Source organism: Herpailurus yagouaroundi, unplaced genomic scaffold, assembly GCF_014898765.1.
Source record: "Herpailurus yagouaroundi ecotype Mexico unplaced genomic scaffold, PumYag 355, whole genome shotgun sequence".
Taxonomy (NCBI): domain Eukaryota; kingdom Metazoa; phylum Chordata; class Mammalia; order Carnivora; family Felidae; genus Herpailurus; species Herpailurus yagouaroundi.
This window is the reverse complement of record NW_024412572.1, coordinates 7,554,242-7,577,728: the sequence shown is the minus strand read 5'-3', so window position 1 is coordinate 7,577,728 and position 23,487 is coordinate 7,554,242. Positions and strand designations below refer to the sequence as shown.

The 23,487-nt window shown below is 50.9% G+C and overlaps 1 protein-coding gene across 10 annotated transcripts in view; it reads left to right on the top strand.

Moving 5' to 3' along the window:
• The window catches only part of CACNA2D4 (calcium voltage-gated channel auxiliary subunit alpha2delta 4), a 114,273-nt gene extending 92,067 nt beyond the window's left edge, over positions 1-22,206 (top strand). For 3 of the 10 annotated variants that reach the window (XM_040462933.1, XM_040462934.1, XM_040462927.1), the window contains 10 exons: positions 5,617-5,678; positions 6,668-6,712; positions 6,876-6,938; positions 13,943-14,013; positions 14,401-14,476; positions 15,003-15,055; positions 15,409-15,464; positions 15,781-15,801; positions 18,317-18,434; positions 20,090-20,508. In XM_040462933.1, coding sequence (XP_040318867.1) covers positions 5,617-5,678; positions 6,668-6,712; positions 6,876-6,938; positions 13,943-14,013; positions 14,401-14,476; positions 15,003-15,055; positions 15,409-15,464; positions 15,781-15,801; positions 18,317-18,434; positions 20,090-20,468 — 944 coding nt within the window. In that variant the 3' untranslated portion in view covers positions 20,469-20,508. The other 7 variants (XM_040462932.1, XM_040462931.1, XM_040462930.1 and 4 more) reach the window with 7 other exon arrangements.
• Positions 22,207-23,487: the final 1,281 nt, after the last annotated feature.

Sequence of the window (23,487 nt, the reverse complement as noted above, 5' to 3'; positions counted from 1 at the left end):
ACTCTATGACCTTGAGCATCTGCTGGAAAACCAGCCTGTAGGGTAAAAGATGGGCCCCTCCTAATCTCACAGCTCTTGATCAGTTAAACGCTCTCCAGGCTGAGTTATCAAGGCAGAGGGGGGGAAGGACAAAGTAGCTATGAGAGCTAGGGGGTAAAGTGTGGAGGTGCTGGGAGAATGGCTCCCAACAGGGATCATTTCTGTGTGTGTGTGTGTGTGTGTGTGTGTGCACAGCTGCTTTGTTTTGCCATCTGTAATGACAAAGCAGCACTGAGGTGACAGTCAGGACCCTGAGCAGATAGGTACATCTTGATAAGCCATCTGCTGCCTGTGGCCTTATTGAGGCTTTTTGTTAGGTTGTCTGACAGTCAAGGGAATGTTAAAGAAAAGCTGCTTCGGAGGAAGGCACAAGATCATTGTGGAAGAGAGATCCTTGTGCAGAAGCAGGGGAGAGAGGAAAGGCAGGAGGAGGCCAGGGGAGGGAGAAGAACAGGCACGGCTATGGGCAGGAGGAAGGAGCATCATTTCTCTGCCTCTGTCAGGTTGTAGTGGGACCTGGGGTCCAACGTCTGTCTCTGAAACAAGGACCAATCACGCACAGAAAAGAGGGGGTCTCTTAATAACCCACTGGGGGTGGCAGCCCAGAGAGGCCAGTGCTGCACATTCCCATGGCCCCTTTGCTTGGATTTCTCTTCACCACTAGTTCTGTGCCTGCCTGCAAACATAATACCATGAAGTAGTATCTCCTGCACACAGCAGGCTTATAGGAGGCACTAGGAGGGGGGTGACCCCCTGGTGCTCCCCTGAGACAGGCGTCCAGTGAGGTTCTGACAGTCGACCACCTGAGCAAGCAGAACAGGGACCCAAGGGCCACCTTGGCAGGTCTCCCAGGAGAGAAGCCTGGAATCTCGCAGTGTCTGGGGTGGAAAAGTACAGTTTGGGTTGTAAGGCAGGAATTGAACAGGATTTGAAATGATGAACAGCAGAACAGACGATTTGTTGTTGAAGATGCTCCCGTGATCCTCACTACCTCCCCCACTCTATACCAGCCCCTGCTGTCAGGATCTAGCAGATCCTACCATGAGGAAGCTCTTTTTGTCTCCCCTAAAGTCCCTGTTTCTTAGTGGGCTCCCTCCTAGGCCTTCAGGGGAATCAGAGCACAGCTAAACCTCTAGGGTCTCAAGTCCAGATCTGTAAGAGGCCAGGCTCCATATGGGAGGAAGGAGCTCAGCTCAGTCCTAAGCCCTAAAGGTAAGGGATGAGATGGCAAGATCTTGTAGAATTTGCTTCCCAGTCAAGTGGCTGACTCAATGGAATTCACAAATATTTACTTAATTCAAAAAATAGTTATGGTGGGGAGCCTGGGTGGCTCAGTCAGTTAAGCGTCTGACTCTTGGTTTCAGCTCAGGTCATGATCTCATGGTTTATGAGTTCGAGCCTTGCATCGGGCTCTGCACTGACAGTGCAGAGCCTGCTTGGGATTCTCTCTCTGTCCCTCTCTCTCTGCCCCTCCCCTGCTCTCTCTCTCTCTCTCTCAAGAATAAATAAAATTTTTAAAAACTTAAAAAAATGTTTATGGACGGGCGCCTGGGTGGCTCAGTTGGTTAAGCTTCCTACTTTGGCTCAGGTCATGATCTTGTGGTTCTATAATTTGAGCCCCACGTTGGGCTCTGTGCTGACAGCTTGGAGTCTGGAGCCTGCTTCGGATTCTAGTGTCTCCCTCTTTCTCTGCCCCTCCCCTGCTTGTGTTCTCTCTCTCTCTCTCTCTCTCTCTCTCTCTCTCTCTCAAAAATAAAACATTAAAAAAAATGTTTTAATGTTTATGGAGCCCCACAGTATGTTAAGTATTATACTAGGTGCAGGGATCAGAACTTACTCCCTCTTCCCTACTTTTAGCCCCCATGCTAATAAGGTGAGGCAGGCAATAAATGGGAATAAAATAAATCTGTTGCTGAGAAACTAAAAGTGATGAAATAGAGAGTGGAGGGTGAAGGAGTGGTCTGCTCTGTCTGGAGAGGTCAGAGAAAGCCTCTCTAGGAGGCAATGTTTGGGCTGAGATCCAATGATGAGAAGGAGCCAGCCATGTAAAGTTCTAGGGGAAGAGCATTCCAGGAAGGAAGCACAGCTTTGATGCACAGCCATTTAAGGGAGAAGATGATTCAGGTTGAAATCAGAGAGAATGGCAGGGCAGGCTCCTGTGGGGCTTTGAGGCCATATTACAGAGGAGTTTAGATTTTGTTCCAAAACCAGTGGAAAGGCACTGGAAGATTTTAAGCAAGGGAGTGACATGACTTGATCTTCAGAAAGATCATTGCTATGGCTATTGGGGAACGGAGGGCAGAGAGGCAGGGAGACTGCTTAGGGATATAACACATTAATCCAAGTGAGGGATGTTGGTCTGGCCCAGGGTGGTAGCAGCAGAGGGTGGAGTAGACAGACTTACAGTGTTTTGGAATAAGGGCTGCCGAACTTGGATGGAAGAAGGGAACATGAGAACGATTAAGTGGAATATGCCCCAAACGGAAAAGTCTCAAGGAAGGTCACATTTGGGGGAGGAAAAGCCAGAGTTCAGTTGTGAACATGTGAAGTTTGAAATGCTTCTTGGTGACCCAAGTGGAGATGTAGGCAGTTGGAATGTCCTCAATTCTGCAAAGGACACCCAGATGCAAAGGACCTGGAGCTCACCTTAGAAGAGCTTCTGAAAAAAAAAAAAATTAAAAAAAAAAAAAAAAAGGGGCGCCTGGGTGGCGCAGTCGGTTAAGTGTCCGACTTCAGCCAGGTCACGATCTCGCGCTCCGTGAGTTCGAGCCCCGCGTCGGGCTCTGGGCTGATGGCTCAGAGCCTGGAGCCTGTTTCCGATTCTGTGTCTCCCTCTCTCTCTGCCCCTCCCCCGTTCATGCTCTGTCTCTCTCTGTCCCAAAAATAATAAACGTTAAAAAAAAAAAATTAAAAAAAAAAAAGAAGAGCTTCTGGTCCAGTTGTGAGATGGAACCTAGGGGAGAGACAATCTGCTTGGTTCCCCACTCCTCCCATTTCTAGCCAAGATCCTCAAAAACCTGTTTCATTAGGGAAAAACTAACTCCCACCCTCTCAAGCCTCTCTGTGTTAGAATCACAGAATTTCTTCTGGCTCTGGAATGTCATGATTCCATGAGAATTGGCTCTGAGCAGGCAGGTAGAAGGGCAGGGTTTTCCTCTAGGAATCGTCTGAAATCTCTTTGACTATGGAAGCCAAGGACAAGGGTCAGTGACCCAAAGATCTGATCATTCTAAGCATTAGTGTGACTCTTCTCTGACAATTTTTAGAAAGTTTCTTCCTTCACTCAGCTTTCTTTTGTTGGTGAAAGAAATGGTCTAAAATGAATATCATGGGTGGTCTTAAAAGGAAGAAAGGGAGAGAGAGTAAGAAGTCACCTGCAAGTTTAGAGGGAAGCATGGAAGGGAGGATAGGGTGTGGTCACCAGCGCTGGACTCTCCAGCACAAGCCTCATGTGTTGATCATGTGCTGTGTCAGTGCATCTCTCGTCTTTGTCATGACCAAAAAGTGGGTGTGCCTGCGCCCTTCCCACCCCTCCTCTTAGTCATCAGACCTTGCAGCCCAAAGAAGTGCACAAAGAACTCAAATGTTCCCATATCATAGAACCTGTTCCAGAAGGCTAGCCAAAGTTCCAGCCACAGAAGTACCATGAGACTCCAAAGAAGGGGAGGGGCTTCTCGGGGCCTTGGTTTCATCATCTGTAAATTCATGTATCTAGAATTGCATTGTCCAGTATGGTGGCCATCAGCCACATGTAGCTATTTAAATTTAATTAAAATTAAATTAAAAACCTAAAATTCAGGCCCTCAGTCATACCAGCCACATTTCAAGGGCTCAATAGCCACATGTGTCTAGTGGCTACTGTATGAAACAGTGCAGGTCTAGAACAGAAAGTTCGATCAGATAGCATTGCTTTACAACAGTGGTTCCCAAAATATGGTCTCTGGGCCAGTAGCATCAACACCATCTAGAAACACTTTAGAATTGCAAATTCTCAGGCCTCACCCCAGACATACTAAATGAGAGACTCTAGGGACAGGGGAAAACCTTCCAGATGATTCTAATGCATGCCAAAGTTTGAGAACCAAGGCTCTAGTGTAAAATAATATTCTCCTCCATTATCTGTTTGAGCCTCAACAATCTTATACTCATTCTGCCTTCCTAGGGCGAGTATAATCATGGCTCATTTTGTAACTGAAGAAACAAATCCAAAGATCACAGCCTTGGCAAACCCAGGGCCAGAACTCTGGCCCCTTGACCCTTCCTTGTCTCATTTTTTTTTTCATAATATTTGTCTAGGATCATTCCATATTGAAAAAACAAAAAAATACAATTCTGTATCTCTGTGCCATTCTAGAACTCCAGCCCATTTAGAAGAGCCTGTTGCTGAGTTTTGGCAAGTCAGAATGGTCACAATGGAAGATCTCTCCAATGAGTGGTCATTGGGGTGCCTAGAATGTCTCATGAATATAGTATAACAGTCAGGAGCTCAGATCCACGCCCACTGTGCTGATGAGGGGACCGCAGCCCCAGGTGGGAGAGTGCTTGACTAGAGAACAAACAGTTAAGAGCCTTAGGAACAGACCCAGCTGAGTCCCGGTTCTGCCTTTAGGGGCTGGGTGACTTAGGCAAGCACATCACCTCTGCAAGCCTCCATTTCCTCAGCTGTGAAGTCCGAATAAGAATAGAACTGGTCCGCTGTGTGGATGAAATAAGCTCATGGATGTGAAGGTGACTGGCACTCAAAATTTTCAATATTATTATACCAGACAGTAGGAAGTCGACCTAGTTTTTTTATTCCTTTTCTTTTCAATATAACCTGCCTTTTTGTTATGTTCTCTGACCTCAGATTTCTCTTAGCATGTGAGCTCCAGCTCGCATCCTCTGAGCCTATTTGGGAACCAAAGAGGCACAGGTGGCCATTGGACGTGGCATCATCAAGAGTAGCTTTTGCCAGTTGGTAGCATCTCTAGTTTTCTGGAACCTACTTGGGTAAACCTGATCGTACCTTTCAGCAAGGAAAGAGACTTCTTACAAAGTGGGGGAGACCCTGAGCAGGAATGGGGTACAAGACAGGCTGTTATGTCAGGCTTGAAATCTAGAAAGCTCCATGAAGGGCGCTGAATTCCAGTCTCAGCCTACCACTTCTGGTCCGATGACCTTGAACAAATGGCTCAGTCTCTCTGCCTGTTTTTCCATCTGTGGGAAAAGGGAGAATGATGTGCCTAGTGCACCTGCCTCAATTTTCCCAAGATCAGAGGAGAGTGCTGTCCTCATTGTTCTGTAGAACCTGGGACTCATCTTTCTCTTGAGCATTTTCTGGTGTTGCCTGCTGTGGAGAGACAGAAGCCACCAGCCGGTCTGCTTTTCTCCCCACTCCCACTCCACAGGAGCCTCAGCTCTCGAGCACACTGCCATCTGACTCAGCTCGATGCTACCTCTCCCCTCAGTTCCTGCTGATGCACCTCCTCTCTCTGACTTGGATCTATTTTTTTCTCTCACTGTCTCTTCCCTCCCACCAACCCCCTCCCCAAAAAACACGCCCATGGTCTTGCCCTCCCTCTTCCCACTTCCTTGTAGCGGTGGGAGTCCAAATGAGGCTGGAGTTCCTACAACGCACGTTCTGGGCAGCGACCCGGCAGGTGGGTGTGAAGGTGCCAGGTCAGGGCCAGAGGATTGGCCGACACCTTGGGATGAGGAGGGCCCGCTCCCTCGGGCAGCCCCCACCGCCTCTTGGCCCACCTCCTGGGCCCTCAGTCCGCTGTCCCAGATCCCTTCCTTCTCTGCCTGGCTCAGTTCCCTGCACCTCAGCATGTGGACTCTTGACCTTCCTCACCAGGGGCTCTGTCTCAGCTCAGACCCAGAGAAAGGGCAGGACACAATGCTCCCACCTGCCCTGCCCCATCAGGCAGAGGAGAGAGCACCCCGCATCCCTCCAGCCAAGACCCAGGCTTTGACTGCTGTCCATCCTGTGCTTCCCACTCCACCCCATCCTTCCCCACCTCTGCTCTTCCTCCCCGGAGCCTGGAGCCCTCGCACTGGGCTCTTCCCCACTTCCTGGGTCTCCTCACTGTCTTCCTCAAGCTCCTCTGGCCAGAATCTTCCCCTCTGTGCCATGGCCCCCCCATCTGTGTGTTGCTGCATCCTCCCTTTGAGTGGGTTTAGGAAACCACAGAATGAAGATGGAAGGGATGGGAGGGGAAGGGGCACCAGCCCCATAACCTAGTAGCACCCTTCACATCAGGTGGGATCACAAAGAACAGGAGCCTCTGAAGCCACCCCATGAGGCTTCCAGTGCCCCCCTCACACATGGGCTGCAGTGGCCATGGCCCCTCAGACAAGGCTGAACCCGCCAGCAAGGGCCTGCTTCTCCTTGCCCTGACCCCACTAACACAGCTTCACACGTGCATCACACCACACGTATACACCACACGTGCACACATGCACACTGCACACAGACGCCCTACACATACAACACACACACGGCATACATACCACATATACCATACACACACACCAAACACATACAGTATAAACCCCACATCAGTATACGAATATAACACACACACAACACCATACAGATGCACATACACAGGCATACACAGTTTACAATTTCCCGTCTTCCTTCCAGTGCGGCACTGTGGAGGGGCCATGCCCAGAGAGCTGCCAGGACAGTGTAAGTTCTTCCACGGACCCCCCAACCACATACTTCCCTGAAGTGCTGGGCCCACTGCGTGCCTCTACACTGGACACGCAGGCCTGCCTTCCTGAACGCCGGGACGGGCACGTTACCCAGGGGTCATGGCCCAGCCATGACCTCCTCCTGGGTTTCTCCCCAGCTCCTGGACTGCTTCGTCATCGACAACAACGGGTTCATCCTGATCTCAGAGAGGTCCCAGGAGGTAAGGCATTGGGAAGTAGAATTAGGGGGCAATCAAGTCATCTGGCAGCCAGGACAGCCAGGGGAAGGAAGTAATCCTGGCTTAGAGCAGATGAGAGTAAATGGTCTGAAGAAAACAGAGTCTCTTCTTGAAACCAAGTCCATATAGCAAGATCACAAAATTCAGACACTGTTCCACTTGGGTGGTCAGAGAAAATGTTACTTCTTATTTTGTCTGTACCTCATCTGGCCTCATCCCATGGTTGGTAGAGAATCTGCCCACATGATGAGGAGAGGCAAGACCAAACTCCACCTCAGGGTAGCGTGTGTCCTGTGCCGAGGCCGTGCCGCTGACTCCCAGAGTCCACACACCCTTGTACTGCCCATCGCCCCACTGCCCTCAGTCACGTCCCCTCCCCACTTAGTCCCTTCAGGCCACTGCAACATGAACAGACTGTGTGGCTCATCCACAGCTGGAATTTATTTCTCAGGGTTCTTGAGGCCAGATGTCAGAAGCCAGGGTGCCCATGTGTTCAGGTGAGGGCCCTCTTCCAGGGCACAGATTTCTTATGGTATCCTCACATGGCACAAAGGGCAAGGGAGCTCTGGGGGTCTCTTTGATAAAGGCACTGATCCCATTCCTATTCTACCCAGATCACATTTGCTCACAAGTTGGTACAACTTTGGATATTTGTAAAAACAAATAGAGACATATTTTATAAAGTATGTGTTTATTTAGCTTATTTACCCCTATTTTCTCAACTATTATAACATTGTATGTACTTTTAAAAGCCATCCCGAATCCTTTATAGAATGAAGCAGGGTGTAAATGAAATGAAATTTAATCTCATAATAGGGTTGGGACCATCCAGAAGCTCCTCCAGAGTGCAAGCCCCCAGTGTGCTTGGTTACCCCGGCCTCTGACACTCCGGTGCTTCCACTGCCTCCCTTCCCCCACTTCAGGGCCCCACACCACCACCACCATCATCTCCGGTAGTGGTATTAGTCTCATTTTGTCCTGGAGTTAAAACTGAGGCTGCAAGGTGAGGTTAGCAACCTGAAAACCAACAGCTGCAGAAAAGTCAGACTTTGAGCCTAGAAATACGAGTGAAGGGCAGTGACAGTGACCAGGGAGATAAGGCCTTCTCTGGGGGGCGTGGCAGACCGCAAGCCCCAGCCTCCGGGGTGGTCCTCCTGTGCCTGGGCACCCACCCCAGGCTGCTCTGTTACTGCTTGGGGCAGAGTTCATTCACTTTGCTGCGCTTGGCTGAGTCTGATGGAATTAGGACCGATGCCTCTAGGATGCTGAATACCAAGGCCAGGCATCCCAACCCCCAGATTAAACTCCAAGGCTGGTGCCAGGGCTCTGGGAGCAGTGTCTTGACAGAGCTCCTCTTTCCTCACTCTGGACAACTCTCACCCTGTGACCGGAGCTGTGTCAGGTTAGGAGAGGGCCGGAAGGGAGGCACCAATGGTATAGCAGCACCAGGCACAACACACACACCACACACACCAGGCACAACACACACTTAGTTACTACATGGAGAATCAAACTGGTCTAAAGGTAAGAGAGGCCTGGAAGAAGCAGGGACTGGACTGGAAGGTGAGTGGAAACACAGTGGTGGAAAGCGGGTGCTGATGCTGTAGATCAGCTGTCTATCCATCCATTTTTGCTTTTTGTTTTAACTCCTCCATTCAACAACTCTGTAACAGTTATCTGTTGCATGTAACAATTTACCCCAACATGTAGAGGCTTAAAGCCACCTGACTTACTGTCCCACAGTTCTTGGGCGTGGCTTAGCTAGCTGATTCTGGCTCAGGGTCTGTCATACAGCTGAAAGGAAGGTGTCAGCCAGGGCTGTGTACTCATGTCAAGGCTTGGCTAGAGGACGGTCAGCTTCCAAGTTCACTCACATGGTCAGTTACCACCACATGGGCCTCTCCACAGGACAGCTCACAACATGGCAACTTGGTTCATCAGAGTGAGCAAGCCAAGAAGAGCCAGAGACAGAGAGAGGGAGAACAAGGTGGAAGTCACTGTCTCCAGGAACCTAGTTTCAGATGCGACATCCCATCACTTTTACTATATTTTATTCACTAGAAGCAAGTTACTACATCCAACCTACCAAGGAACCATTACAGAAGTGTTCTACCATAAATCCCTTCCCCTTCCCCAAACACACCCAAGTGCTGTCAAGGACCACATGGTCTGGCCCCTCCTCCAACTCATTCATTTCCCCCCCTTTTACTCCTAAGCCTCCAAGTGTTGGGGGGCAGGGGTACTGGAAGCAGCGGCAGCAGAAATACAAGTTAACAGAAATACAAGTTCTCGGGCCCTACCCAGACTAAGGGAATCAGAAAGTCTGGGGTGGGGCCCACCAACTGCGATGTGACAAGGCCTCTGATGATTCTGATGTGTGATAAAGTCTGAGAGCCACTTCCCAGGCCTTAATGCCAGCTGCTGTTGATCTGGATGCACTTTCCCAACTGGGCTAATGTGCCAGAAGGTCCAGACTACTCCTTGTCCCTGCTGAGGTCCATCCAGGGACCGGAGGAGAGAAGACTGTCACTGCTCTGGATGCAAAGATTCTTCCCAAAGTCCCTCCCAGCCCTTCCTCACTGCGGCCCTCCTGCCCAGCAAATAATGTGAGTGCAGTGCCCAAAGGCACCATCTGTGGTCTGCCTGAGGGAGGGGCAGCCTGAATCTCTCCTGGCCCTGGTGGTGTTCCAGTCCTGCTGATTAGACATTTGGTCCCACTGAGCCTCTCTTCCAGCTCAGGGCTCATTCTTTTAATAAAGAACTACAGATGACAGGATTACAGCCCTCTGTTGGGGCCTAGAAAGAGAAGCAGACAGCTGGGGCCAAGAAAGTGACAACAGCTCTATAGATCTTTGTAATGTTTACAGTGGATCTGTCACCCTGGATTTGGGGACTCCAAGTCCTGTCATTTGCCTGTGGGTAGCACCCACACAGGAGAGCTTCAAAGTGGACCTCAAAGGAACAGCAAAGGTAAAAAATTAGATGCCCCATCATGATGTCTTTCCCTGAGGACTTGAATCTCTCAGAAGGAATGCGCCCCTCTACCCCCAGCCCAAAATGCTGAGCTTGTCCTCAGACCAGGGCCTCTGATGTGCCTGTCTTGAGACTCAGCTCCTGTTTTCCTTGGCTTCCCCTTCTCCTTCCCTGCCTTCCTACACACCTACCAAGCAAGTGCCCCCCACTGTCTTCCAGTCATACTCCCAGTGCAGTGGGTACGGTGGACACAGTGCAGGAGAAACCTCCAGCCTCCCTGCCTGGCTCATGCTTCTGACCGTGCCGCTCCAGCCCCCATCCCTCACCACCTGCCTCAGCACATCCCAGGCTCCCCCAGGCTCTGGCAGCAGAGCCTTCCTGGGGTCAAGGCAGCCTCATTTGGGCAGCTCAGGCTGGGTGTCTCTAGAGAAAAATTCAGCTGGCCACCTGCCCCAGAGATGACCCATCACAGCAGAGGACCTCTGGGTGCCTCTTTCCAAAGTGGTGCTAATGGCCACTCCTCCACATGCTTCCCTGGTCCCACTGTGGGGCCAAAGGCACTTGTCAAGAGACTGAGAAGCTCAGAGGAAACAGGCAGGGCTGTACAGTAGTAAGGAACAAAAAGAAATTGGTCCTCATGAGGAGCCACACACAGTGACTTCACTCTGGTAACTCATTTAATCCTCACACCCCTTAATTTTTTAGAGAAGAAACTGAGGCTGTCCCTGGGTAAAAGGCTGTGAGACATTTGCCCCATTCCAGAGTCAAGGGCTCCCCCACTCATCCTCTGGCCTCCCTTCCCTCTGGGGATAGTAGCTTCACACAGGCATGCAAATTAGCCTATGCACAGGGCTGCTGCTCAGTCAGCAGGAATACTCATCAGTTCTGCCCCCTCTGCCACCACCTGCCCCATCTGCTTCCTGCTCGAGGCCCTGGGTGGTACCTCGCAGGACCCCATCTCACTCCTGCCTCATAACAGACAGGAAACACAGAAAGCCCCAGGCCCTTTGGATGCAGTCCCAGAGCTCAGGCAGTCCAAAGGACATTGCTTATCTTTGGACTGCCCCCTGTACACAAGTGGAGCCCTGACCTGCTGTGAGCAAACCTAGATGGCATGGGGACCTGGAGCTTCCAGAGACCCTGTACTGTGCTGTGGGTGGACAGAGGCAGGAGACCCTGTGCTGTGCTGTGCTGTGCTGTGCTTTGGGTGCTATGCCACAGTCAGTCTGGGGGACCTAAACTGACAAGGGTACTCAAGTTTGAGTGTTTCAACTTGGGCTTTGCAGGGTCAGGAACTAAATCAGTTTACCTATTTGAGGCATCGATTCACTCTGATGAAGCTCAAATGAAACTATCAGCACAGAATAGTGTTCTGCTGTCAGCAATAGTGCCCCCACTACAGTGTTTTTTATGTGGTTTTTTTTTTTTAACTTATTTTTGAGAGCAGAGGAGGGGCAGAGAGACAGACAGACAGACAGACAGAATCCGAAGCAGGTTCCAGGCTCTGAGCTGTCAGCACAGAGCCCACTTGGGGCTTGAACCCAGGAACTGCGAGATCATGAACTGAGCCAAAGTTGGCTGCTTAACTGACTAAGCTACCCAGGCGCCCGTACAGTGTTTTAAACAAATTAAAGGTTTATTCTCTCACGTGAAAGAATAGAGAAAAGTAGCCCAGGCCTGGTATGGTGTGGTCACCAGGTGTCCCCATCCTCAAGATCACAACATGGCCATAGGAGTTCCTGCCTTCTTGTCCACTTTCCAGACAGGAAGAAGGGGGAGGTCAACAGCCATGAATGAGGTGCTTCAGCAGATCTCCCTTTAAACAGATTCCCAGAAGTCTCACCCAGGAACTTTGCTCACATTTCATTGGCCAGCCCCAGCTGCAGGGGAGTCTGGGAAATGTAGTGTTTTAGCGAACACATTGCTACCGTAATTCAAGTCAGGATTGCCTTACCTAAAGAAGAAGGGGAGGATGGATATGCTCTGCCAGAGTGACATATCCTAGAAAGTCACTCTGTGTATGTGTAGGTACAGAGGAGGACACATTTTTCCCAGTGTTCAGGAGCTTGTCTTCTCAGAATCAAGTGTCTGAACAACAAAGAGAGATAAAGGGACAGCCTTGTGGGAATTCGGGCCGGCAGCTTCATCAGGAGCCTCTTTTCCATCCCGTTGCACTTTCCCAGCAAGAGTACTCAGATCACTCATTCATCCCCCTGTCCATTCACTCACACATTCCTTCAGCAAATACATGCTGAATAGTGACCATGAACAAGACACTGTGTGGTCTATGAGAAGCCAGGAGGTGGATGTCTGCCCTGGAGGATCTCGCTGTCTAGTAATGCAGGAATGCACAGACACCTGGTCACTGGAACAGCAAAATTTAGCAAACCGCAGCTGACAGAGAGGGATGACTTGAACTGGAGGGACTCCAAGTGGGTTCAGGGCTGCACTGTGAGGAACAGCAGGACTGGATGCCTCTCACCTTTTCACTTGCTGTTCCTTCCCTTAAGTGCCCTCAGCCCCTCTCTGCTGTCCCCTGTGTTCTGGCCTCAGAACACAATAAGCCTCTGGCCAAAGAAAGCACAGAGCTCAGAAAAGCCTGAGTGTCTCATTGTATCCAGCTCTCTCATGGCTACTGCCTCGTGCCTTAGTCATTAGCCTCTAGGTTTCCAAGTGCAGAGGAGGGATGCCATCACTCCAGCTGGAGAGGGGAGAAAGAAAGACTTCTTAGAGGAGGACAAGTAAAGCTCCTTGGAGTGGGACTGAGGAAGGGTCATTGAGGCAGAGAGAAGAGCCAAGGCCTGGAGCATCTCCTGTCATATGGCCACCACATACAGAGCACTCACTGTGTGCCAGATGCATGGGACACATTATCCCCTAACCTACCCATGGCCACACAGTGGGCAGTGCCAGAGCCAGGATCTGAGTCAAAATCCAGTACCTAAGTCCAGACTCTTTCACTCTGCCATGCTGAGAAATTGGCAGAAGAGGCCAGGGCAGGTGAGGAGGTCGGTGTAGGGGTGCAGCTGGAGGGCAGTCTGAAGCCAGAGCACAGTAGGCTTGGGTGTCAACCAACGTGGAGGGACTTTGCAGGCTTGGAGGATACTGCCTAGCCTGGCACACTGGCGCATTGGTGGGTGTTCACCAGTGCTGGCTGATTGGGTAATGGAGGGACGGAGCAGGAAGGAGACCAAATCCCAGCTGTATTTGAGAAAGGTTGTCTGGCAGCAGGGCTGGGGACTGGGAGACAGCCCAGTTGGGAGGGTGGAGTGAGCTGCCGTTGACAAAGGTCTGGGTTAAGTCACTGTCCACGAGTCAGAAGGTGAATGACAAACCCGCAGGGCACACTGGTAACTGGAAAGGTGGGGGGAGTGGGGAGGGAAAATCAAAGGCAGCTCCAGAGTTCCGAAAACAGGATTTGGCCGAGTGATAAGGATGCCAGTGTGAGAGACAGAACTCTGCTTTTGAGCCTTTTTAGACCATGATTCACAGAAAGAAATACATGTTACATCTGATCTAGGACATACACATGCACCAGATACAACAAACCAAATTTCACAAAACCTTGTTTAACCTGACTGCATGCAGTTCACATGAAATTGTTCAAAGGAATTCTATGCCTAAAAAAAAATCAGACTGCAACCCCCATATTGATTTCATGGCCAACTAATGGATTACAACTTAGAGTTTAAAAAGGACTGAGAATATGGCAGGGGAGCAGGTTAAAGAGGGAAGGGCCAGGTGGAATGGATACAGTTCTGATTATATTGAAAGGAATCTGAGGGGAAACCCAACCAGCAACTAGTCTGGAGCTCAGAAATGAGCCTGGCCTAATGTGGGGGACCTAGAAGTCCTCATCCAGCTCCAGCTCCCTCCCTCCTCTCACCACCCATCTCTCACGCCCCCTCCTCCTCCGTCTTTTCCCTCCCCTTGTTCTCCCCCTCTCTCCCTCCCTCCCTCTCCATCCATCCTTTCCTTCCTCTCTCCCTCTCCCCCCTCTCTCTCCCTCACAGATGGGAAGATTCCTGGGGGAGGTGGATGGCGCTCTCATGACCCAGCTGCTCAGCACGGGGGTGTTCAGCCAGTAAGTGGGACATGCTTCTCCCCAGACTGAATACACACAGAAAAGGCAGGAGCTGATGCTAAATGGTCCCGACAGATATCGGGATCCTGACCTCAAAAACCCATAGTAAAAGCCCCAAAGAGCTCCCAAAGCAACCTTTCTGAAGCCAGGGACTTGACATGAGGTGGAGAGGGGTATAAGGTCATATGGGCCCTTAGAGGGAAAACCAAATTTGCTGTTCAACTTCTTTAAAGCAAAGTGCCGAGATGTAATTTTCTGATCTGCCTATCCTAACCCATGTACCCTCATGAATCCTGGTGAATGAAAACCCTGCAGCAAACTTCCCCTGGGTGGGGGCAGGGAATAGGGGAAGGTCTGGACTCCCCAGATTCTGTTTCTGATTTTCAGAGTGACTATGTATGACTACCAGGCCATGTGCAAACCATCAAATCACCACCACAGCGCTGCCCGGCCCCTGGTCAGCGTAAGTGTCACCCCAGACTTTCCTCCCACCTGCTAGCCCCAGGACCCCACTCTTGACTCTGATCAGAAAGTCCTGTCCAACCTCTTCCCACACCCCTGCCCCCTGTTCTCAGCCTGTCCCCTGCCCCCAGGTCTTCTCTCTGGGGCTTCAGGGAATTGTTCTGGCAGCTCGTGAGATAACCAGGGATCTCTGGCAGAGAAAGCAGACCACATAGCTCCTTTCTTGCTTTGTTCCTAACCTCAGTTGCTAGTGCTTTCACTAGCACCAGAAACCTAATTGGCTCATCAGGAAGAGAACTTCACTAGTCTTCTAGATGGGCATTGTCTAACCCCAAGTGTCTGCCCTACAATAGAAATTTATCAGATAACTCAGTTATAAATGTTCCCTCTGCTGGGAAGGGGTGGGGGGTGGTGGCAGCAGGAGGAGGATCCCCCCCCCTCCGTGGTCGTTAATGGTAGTGCTGAGGGGAGCCCTCGCCAGGGTCCTGGGGTCCTGGGCTTAACTGTGTGTCCCCTTTCCTTCCCAGCCAATCTCTGCCCTCCTGACTGCTACCAGGTGGCTACTGAATGAGCTCTTGCTGTGAGTGGGGTCTGCATCTGGGACAGGGGGTGGGGCCCTGGGGGAACTTCATGCAAGTGTGGCTTATGAGGGAGCCCTTTGAGCAGGAGCTGTCCAAAGTCCCCACAACCCCAGAGGAGGCAGGCAAGATCCCTGGGTGGAACTGGCCGGGCATGTATGATGCTTGCCTCCTACACTCTGCTGCCAGAGGTTGTGAGGCTCTCTGCTCACCTACGAGCTTCAGGCAGGGAGAGGGTGTCCTGGAGGAGAGGGGCTTGACCAGGGGCCATCAGGGAGCTCTGGTGCTCCAGCCGGCTGAGGGCCCAGCTGGGGAGGACATGCAGGTCTCTGGGATTCCGCTCTGCATCTGACAGGCTCCTGCTCGAGTGGAGTGCCTGGGGCTCCTGGCGTGCAGACAGCAAGGCCGAGGGTGAGTATACAGGACCACAAAAGGGAGTGCTTACTATCAAAGCCATTTCAGTAGAATCTGTCACTTCTGGGAGGATGACAGAGGGGATGGGGACTCTGGAAAGTCCATTGCTCACCTCTCACCCTGCTGGGCCATCTCTCACTCATCACCTCCCTGTCACTCCTGGCTCCCCTCACCTCTCTGTGTGACATCACACCATCTTGGGACACCCACTGCTCCATGTGACATCATTCATCCCATGTGACATCACCACCCGTGCCATCCTGCCCTCATGGGACATCATGCCCGCCCTGTGCTGGGCCTCACATCTGGACAGCCAAAGCGGTCTTCCATCAGTGTAAGTAGCATTCACTGGGGAGCCTGGGAGTGTGGGGGGTATGGGAGGGACTGCAAAGGGCCTGTCTTCAGCTCTCCATCCCAGGCGTGCATCTAAGGAAGGCTGAGCTCTCTTCACTGGGGACACCCTAACTCAGAGGGCCTCTCCCAACCTAAAGCCCCATTCCTCACGGGGCAGCGGGACAGCCCAGATCTTATCCCACACAAGTACAGTCCTACCCCAGGGGAACCACCTCCTTGGGTAGGAACATTTATGATTCCAAGTGGAAAAGGATGAGCAGCCACCAAATCTCCTTGCAGAGCAAGAAACAGTGATGCCTCCAGCTCAGGTGTCCACCGAGCCCTCAGCAGCGCTCAGGGTTGAAGGCATGGTAGGTGGAGGCCTTGGTCTGGTCACAGGAACACTCTGGGGACAGTAAATCTCCTGTGACCTTGTATCTGAGGACTGTGTCCTCCAAAGGCCTGATCACAAGTCAAAGATCAGCTGTGACTCTAGACTGCCCCCCTCCCAGGAGAGTGCAGCCACTTGATCTTTAAATGCAAAAAAGAAGCTAGTGGCTTCCACTTGCCTGGCTAACATGGGGTTCCCCTACCACACAGGACTGTCTTGCTTTAGCCAGTTTTACTCAATTCTCCACGTTAATAGAGCCTTTGCCGTGGGGTTCTGGAACATTGCCACTGCCTGGGCTGCACTCCCCACCCCATTTTTAAGACTTTGGCTTCCTGATGGTGTCTGTGACAGGAACCAGGAACCATGTGTCACAACCCATTTAGAAACAGGTCCCTCCTCCCCTCTGCATGGGAACACAAGGTGGGGGACACAGCTCCCCTCCTTATCTTTCTCTCTCTGCCAGCAGCTGCATCTTGCAAAAACTGGGAATGATCTCCCTCAATCTGCTTGTTCAGAATTTTTCATCTTCAGGGCAGCTGTCCCTGGAGCTTCTCCCTCCTGCCGAGGAGGCCTGGTCTGGCCACTCATCCATGTCCTCAGTGAATAGTGCTGGACTTGGGAGTCCGAGGACATGGATGAGTGAGGCCCTGATGCCCTTTCCCAGCTGCATGGGAGCCACTTCACCCTATCGTGGCTGGCATTGTTACTATCATTGTCACTGAGATAACCTACCCACACAAAGGGGCTCAGGTGACAGGCTTAGGGGACAAAGCCAGTGCAACTGGCCCCTGGAAGGAGTGGAGCTAGCCCTGAGTCTTCTGCAAGCTTAAGCCAGAGCACCCACTCTCAGATTCCAAGGGGGCCCAGACAGCCACACTGCCCAGCAGGAGCCCTTGAAGGTCTGGTGGAACCTGACCGAATATATAGACACCCAACTTCTCTGCCTGCAGACTCCCCTCCCCTCCCCTTCAAGGTCTAGTGGGAAGTTTCTGGGTCTGGGAGTTTAGGAGACCTATAGCTCTCCTACTAACCCTGAGACCTACTAACCTATGTAATCCTGACTTAGGGATCTATCAAATGGGAGTGATATTGCCCACCCCTACCCCCCTATTTCACAGATAGGCCCTGAGAGCAAAAGGAAAGGCATGAGAAGTGCCTGGAAGAAATAGAAGTGCGGTTGACAAAACAGTGCTGCTATTTTGCACAGAAATAATGTCACTCAGCCTGTGAACCAGCCTTGTTTTGCTTTTGCTCACCTCAGGAGCAAATGTGGGCCCTTTAGGACTGGGCTTCCTGGGCCTCAACTTTTCCTTTTGCAGAGTCCTGTTCACTCATCCTTTGTCCCCTTCTGAGTGAATCCAAGTGTACCACACAGATACTAAGGAGTCTAAAAGGCTGTGGCTCCTGGGCTTAAGCAGCTCTGGGCACTGGAACCTCCCCTGCCGGTTCTCTCCCAGTCCCCGGCAGTCAGGCACTCAGCCCTTGCTGCTCTGCTCATAACTGGACACAGGGGTAAGACAGCAAGCCTAGGGCTTGTCCGGGAGCTGCATATGGAGAGCACTGTAGCTAGACTTGAGAAATGTCACCTGTACACAATGGGAATGGGAGGGCTGATAGCATTAAGGGACCAAAGTCTCCCGCAGCCACCCCTTGGCACTCCTACTACTCACCTCTCGGACCCTGGATGTCAGTGCTCATGGGCACCTTCAAGGGGTCCACTTCCACCCCTCCTCCTAACCAACCAGCTTACATTGAGGATCAGGCTTCCAAAGAGAGGAGGTGGTTTTTTCCAAGGTCACAGGGCTAGTTTGCTAATCACACACAACTGAGAGCCGAGGCCCCCAACGCCTTCTCTGCTGCCCTTTCCACTGTGATATCATTTGCTCCATTTATTCTGTTCCTTTTCCTTCCCTGTCTTCCTCCCACCCAACCTCTCCTCTACAAGCCCTGAGAACTTCTGACAAGGGGGCCATCTGCATGCACATGGACAAAGGGGCGTTTCATTGCATAGGGACTGCACCTGCCCTGGCAGTGCTGAAGCAGAGACCCCCACAGGCATGGCTTCTTGAGGCCCTCCCAATTCAGCAACACCCCATTACCCATGTGTGACTCTGTCTCTCTGCAGCCCACAAGCACAAGAAACAGGACATGCTGCAGCCCTGTGACACACAGTACCCCGTGTTTGTGCACCAGACGGCCATCCAGGAGACCAACGGGGCCATCGAGTGTGGGGCCTGCCAGAAGTAAGACCCAAGGGCAGCTCCCAGGGTCCCCAGCCATGCTCCCAGGGTCTTTGCCTCTCACTTGCCTTAGTGAAGGAAACACAGGCTGTTGCAGAGGGCAGGCCAGCTGGGGGCGCTGATCGGTTCCGTGTGCTGCTGTCTTAGGGAACCTGGGGAGAGCTGGTCCAGAGGCCAAATCCAGGCCCACCCGCCCCACCACAGCCTCCCAAGTCATGCCACACAGAAGAAAGGCTCCCACAACCTCTCTCGGTGACCCCCTGGGTGGATCTCACTCACACCTGCATAGCCCACAGCAGCTCAGTGTCAGGGCCAGGCAAGCTTGGCTGCATCTGCAAGCCCTTGGAAGTCAAGGATAGCTTTGAGGAAAGAAACCAGTCAGCTCTCCCTCAGAAATCTCTGTGCAGAGAGACTGGCAAGCTTGAAGGTGTTCTCAGGAGTGGGTGGGCTAGAAGAGGGCTCGTAGCGTTGTCACCTGGCCTCTCCACTCTTGGGCCTGGAGCCTGTGTGTGGCCCTGCCTAGACTCAGGCCTTCTCCCCTGTACAGACCACTAGATCTGACCAGCTCTGCCAAGCCCTGGCCCAGGAGGGCAGGAAGGCCTGACAGAAAGTTCTCTCCTGCTGACTCCCACCCCGACCTCAAGGACCTCCCAAAAAGCCCTGCCATTACCAGGGGCTTCCCAAGATGTACCTTAGAGCCCTAGACCTCAAGCAAATTATTTTATAGTGTAGCACCTCAGACTGTGGTGTGAGATAGTCAGACCTACTAGTGTGCAATGCCTGGGATTTTAATCTCACCACAGCAGCTTTCTTGGAAATATTGTTATTTATCTCAAAGTCTTGTTATGAGGATAAAGTAAATGGTATGGTATAAGGCAAAGACTTTATAGAGTAGACAGATTTGAGTTAAAAAACTAACTCTGCTACTTCCTAGTTGTGTAATCTTGGGCAAGTTATTTAACCACTTCTAGCCTGTTCTCTCAGCTACAAACAGGAATAATACCAACCTCATACAGAATGGTGAAAGTTAAATATATATGCGCATGTGAGTGTGTGTGTGTGTGTGTGTGTGTGTGTGTGTGTGTGTGTGTAAAATCATCCACCCCAATAGGAAATGCTCAAGAAGTGGCAGCTACTGTTATATAATGCGCCAGGCCTAGTGCACAAGCTTTCCCTAATCCTTCACTCCCTCCCTCTGGTGGGGCTTCGGGCTGTGTGCAGGTGTGCTGTGTGTGCCACCTTGTGGCCAAGCCTGAGCACTGCATCTTCCCAACAAGGCCTGGCCTCCGCCATCATCCAAAGCAAGGACAGCCACACATCCCTATTTGCTTGGGACAGTCTTGATTTATGCTTGTTGTCCCTGCATATATTAATAACAACTCCTTTCACTCTCAAAATGTCCCAGTTTGGACTTCCTCACCTTTGATCTGCTAGAAAGGAGCAGTACAACTGCAAAGGCTTGTGGGTAAAATAAGCCAAAAGTCCTGAGTTCCTTGCCTAGGACTGTCCCTGCAGTCATGATCTGACCTGCCTCATGTTTCTGTTCCTTCCTCTGCCAGCCCAACTCCACACTAAGTCTCCAGAAATTCTCTCCCTAGAAACTCAATGTGATGCTTGCCATAGAGAAGTTTCATGACCCATCTCTCTCTCTGCTGCAGGATATTTGTGATGCAACAGATTCCCAGTAGTAACCTTCTCCTCCTGGTGACAGACCCCACCTGTGACTGTAGCATCTTCCCACTAATCCTGCAGGAGGCTACAGAAGTCAAATATATCCTTCCAATCCTCCACGATATGCCGGCTGAGGGAAGGGTGGAGGTGAAGGAGACGTCACTGAGGGGCTCAGATTTTGAGAAGCCAAGGCCAGCTTCCCTCACAGTCAGCATCCCACCCTCCCCCACAGAGCATTGTGATTTGTTCTCCAGCCTTCCACCCCACTCCGACCTCCCACCCCTGGGTGCTGCCTCTGACCTTAGAAGCCACTTGCAAGACAGCTGGTCCCACCAAGGGGAGTTTCTTCCTGAACTTAGTCTCTAGAATCTCCAGAATCCATTCCTGTCATGAGGTGTTCACCTTAACAGTGAATTCTTCACATAATGCCTCTGTCAAGTGTGACAGGATGCGCTCCCAGAAGCTTCGCAGGAGACCAGATTCCTGCCATGCCTTCCATCCAGAGGTGAGGGCTGGAGGGGAGATAAGGGGCAGGGCTTGGTCTTCATCCCCAAATCCTCAGCTCTGGGACTGTGCCAAGGCACTTGCAGATAGGAGTGCTTCTGGACACTTATGAACATAACCGTACAAGTGATCTCTGTGGAATACAGTTGTGCATGTGCATTTACATTTAGGCCCCTGTGTCATTCAAATACTAAGTCAACCAGGAGCCAAGGATACTCTTACAAGGAGGGCCAAATTTCCCAGGGTTTGGGCCCTCAGTGGTTTAAAACCTAGCTTCCCCATATTGCCGTTCTTACTACTGCACTTAGCTCCAAATGATCTGATCAAATAGAAGAAACCATTATATGCATAATACTAATGGTGACCAACATTAATTGAGCACCCACTATGTAAGGTGCTTTTAGCTTATGGCCTTAACCTGGGTGCTTATACATAGTATTGTCTTTACTGAATATGACTGCCACAAGTTATCCACCTCAAAGAAATTTCCAGAGTTGATGGCTTCCCTAAAGTCATTCTAAGGCATGGCCCCACAGCCACTCCAAGACTAGGGACAAGCAGAGGCTTGAGCCCAGTTTTGGGCTGAGTGTACAGCCTCTACTTTTCCCTACAAGGCAAACAGCCTAAAGGTGCCAGTACTTCCTCCATTTTCTGGAACTTCCTTCTTACTCTAGGTTTTTGGTTCCTATTAGTCCCAGAGACCCTCCTCCCTACTCCTTGTCTCCTCTGGTGGGGATGGTTGCCTCATCTTGAATGTTACCCTTTCATCTCTGCTCTGGGTTCACAGGAAAATGCCCAGGACTGTGGTGGCACCTCGGACCTCTCAGCCTCGCTCCCCATGCTCCTGCTGCCTCTGTGTGCCTGGGTCCTTCCACCCCAGTTGCTGTGGTGACACCTGCCCAATCTGACCTCTGTTTTGATGAGATGGTCCTTGCAGAGATATTCTAAAGAGTCAAAAACTGGTGTGGGATCCACCTCACTACACCTGGGTTATCACCCAGGTCACTGTTCATCTCAATCTTAGGCTAATGGTCCCTGCCTCCTGAGCTTCCTGGACAGAACCAGAAACCACTTCTCAAAGACCTTCCAGGGTGTCTAGTACCATCCACCCCAAGTCTCGATGGGCATCCTCCCATCCTTCCTACCTCCTCTTCAGGAGCCCAGCATGAGCTCAACTTGGACCAAGACAAAAGAATTCAATTCCATCTATTTTCCAGAAGTCCAGAGCCAGCCAAGGGTCAGCTGTTTCTAATGAACCTGGTCGGACTTTGGAAGAATCCAAGAACTTAAAGGTACTGAGAAAGAGGGGCAGAATGAGGCCAACAGCAGAAAATGAGATGAAGAACATGCTTCATCAACCTGAAATACAGCTTTCTCAAAATGAGATGCATGGTTGAGGGTAGCTCAATTTCCTAGCTGCTACTCAAAAAAGTTGTGTGTGCGTGTGAGAGAGAAACAGAGAAAAAGAGAGAAGGCAGGAAAGTAAATAGTAATGGGAAAAACTCTTTTCCTACAGGTATTAAATCCTTTTATATTACTGTGGTATATGCAAACTATTGCCATTAAAAAAACTTCTAAAAATGTCTTTACAAAGCTCTAACATACAGGAACTTTTGTATCTAAGAAAATGCCAATAGGGTAAAATATACAGCTGCTGCACTAGAAGGTGATGTAAGTGGCGTAGGTATAGATGTAGCTGTAGCCAAGCATAGAGGTCCCAGAAAAAAGAACAGTCCTTCACAGTGGACTGGTGAGGGGTCTCCTGAGGGGTAGCTCCAGACTCCGCAGGAGGTCCAGGTCCCATGGCAGTCTTTTTCTAGCCACTAATCGGTGCAAGACATTACCAGACTCTATCCCTCGGGTTGGAACTTCGGGGAACATTCCAATATGCAAAGCAAAGTCCACTGAGAGGGGAGCTCTAGCTAGCTAAGAACTTACTCTCCACATGCACAACTCCCCGCAGGAGTCTCAAGGCCCTGGAGCTTCCTCCTCCTTCTCCCTCAGACCTGGCTCCTGAGAGACAGCAGTCTCCACTGTGAGAGCAATATTAAAGATAGAACCATGTAGAAATCTTTAGGTGGCCTCAGATCTTTAAATTTAACCAACCTCCAATGAGGAGGTCCAGCCAAATCCCATGACAGGCACAGACAGCATGCAGGGCCTCAGGGAACCCTTCCTTCCAGTCCTCCACAATTCAGAGTACAAGCTTCCCACCAGCAAATAGTGCCATTTCCCTAGAGTAGGCTGACTCTGTATGGCCTTGTTCATTGCAGTGTTTGTAACATGCCTTGTATTATTGATTACCTGACGTTGTTTTCACCATTTAGTCTCACAAGCCTGCGAGGTAGGCATTAACAGCCCCATTTATAGTTGAAAAAATCGAGCCTCAGAGAAGACAGTGACTCAAGCTCACTTGCTCAGCCAGTTTAAGTGGCAAAATAATGCTAGGAATGGCCAAGGCTTACAGGTAGCTGGTAAGTAACAGGTATTGACTCAGTTAATCCTCACAACAACCCTCTGAAGTAGGTACTGCTATTAGCTCCATATTATAGAAGCACAGAGTTGAAAATTGACTGCCAATTACTGAAAGAGGTTTATGAAGTTTGAGTGCAATATTCATGTAATGTGCTGGGCATATAGTAAGCATGAATTACATGTTAACTACTATTATTCTATTCCCTCATTTTGTGAAGGTGGGGGCAAGATATGACACTTTGGATGCCAAGAAGAACATGCAAAGATCACAGGTGTCTGTCTGCCTGGCACAGGTGGTTAAGAAAGCACAGGGGGGGCGCCTGGGTGGCGCAGTCGGTTAAGCGTCCGACTTCAGCCAGGTCACGATCTCACGGTCCGGGAGTTCGAGCCCCGCGTCAGGCTCTGG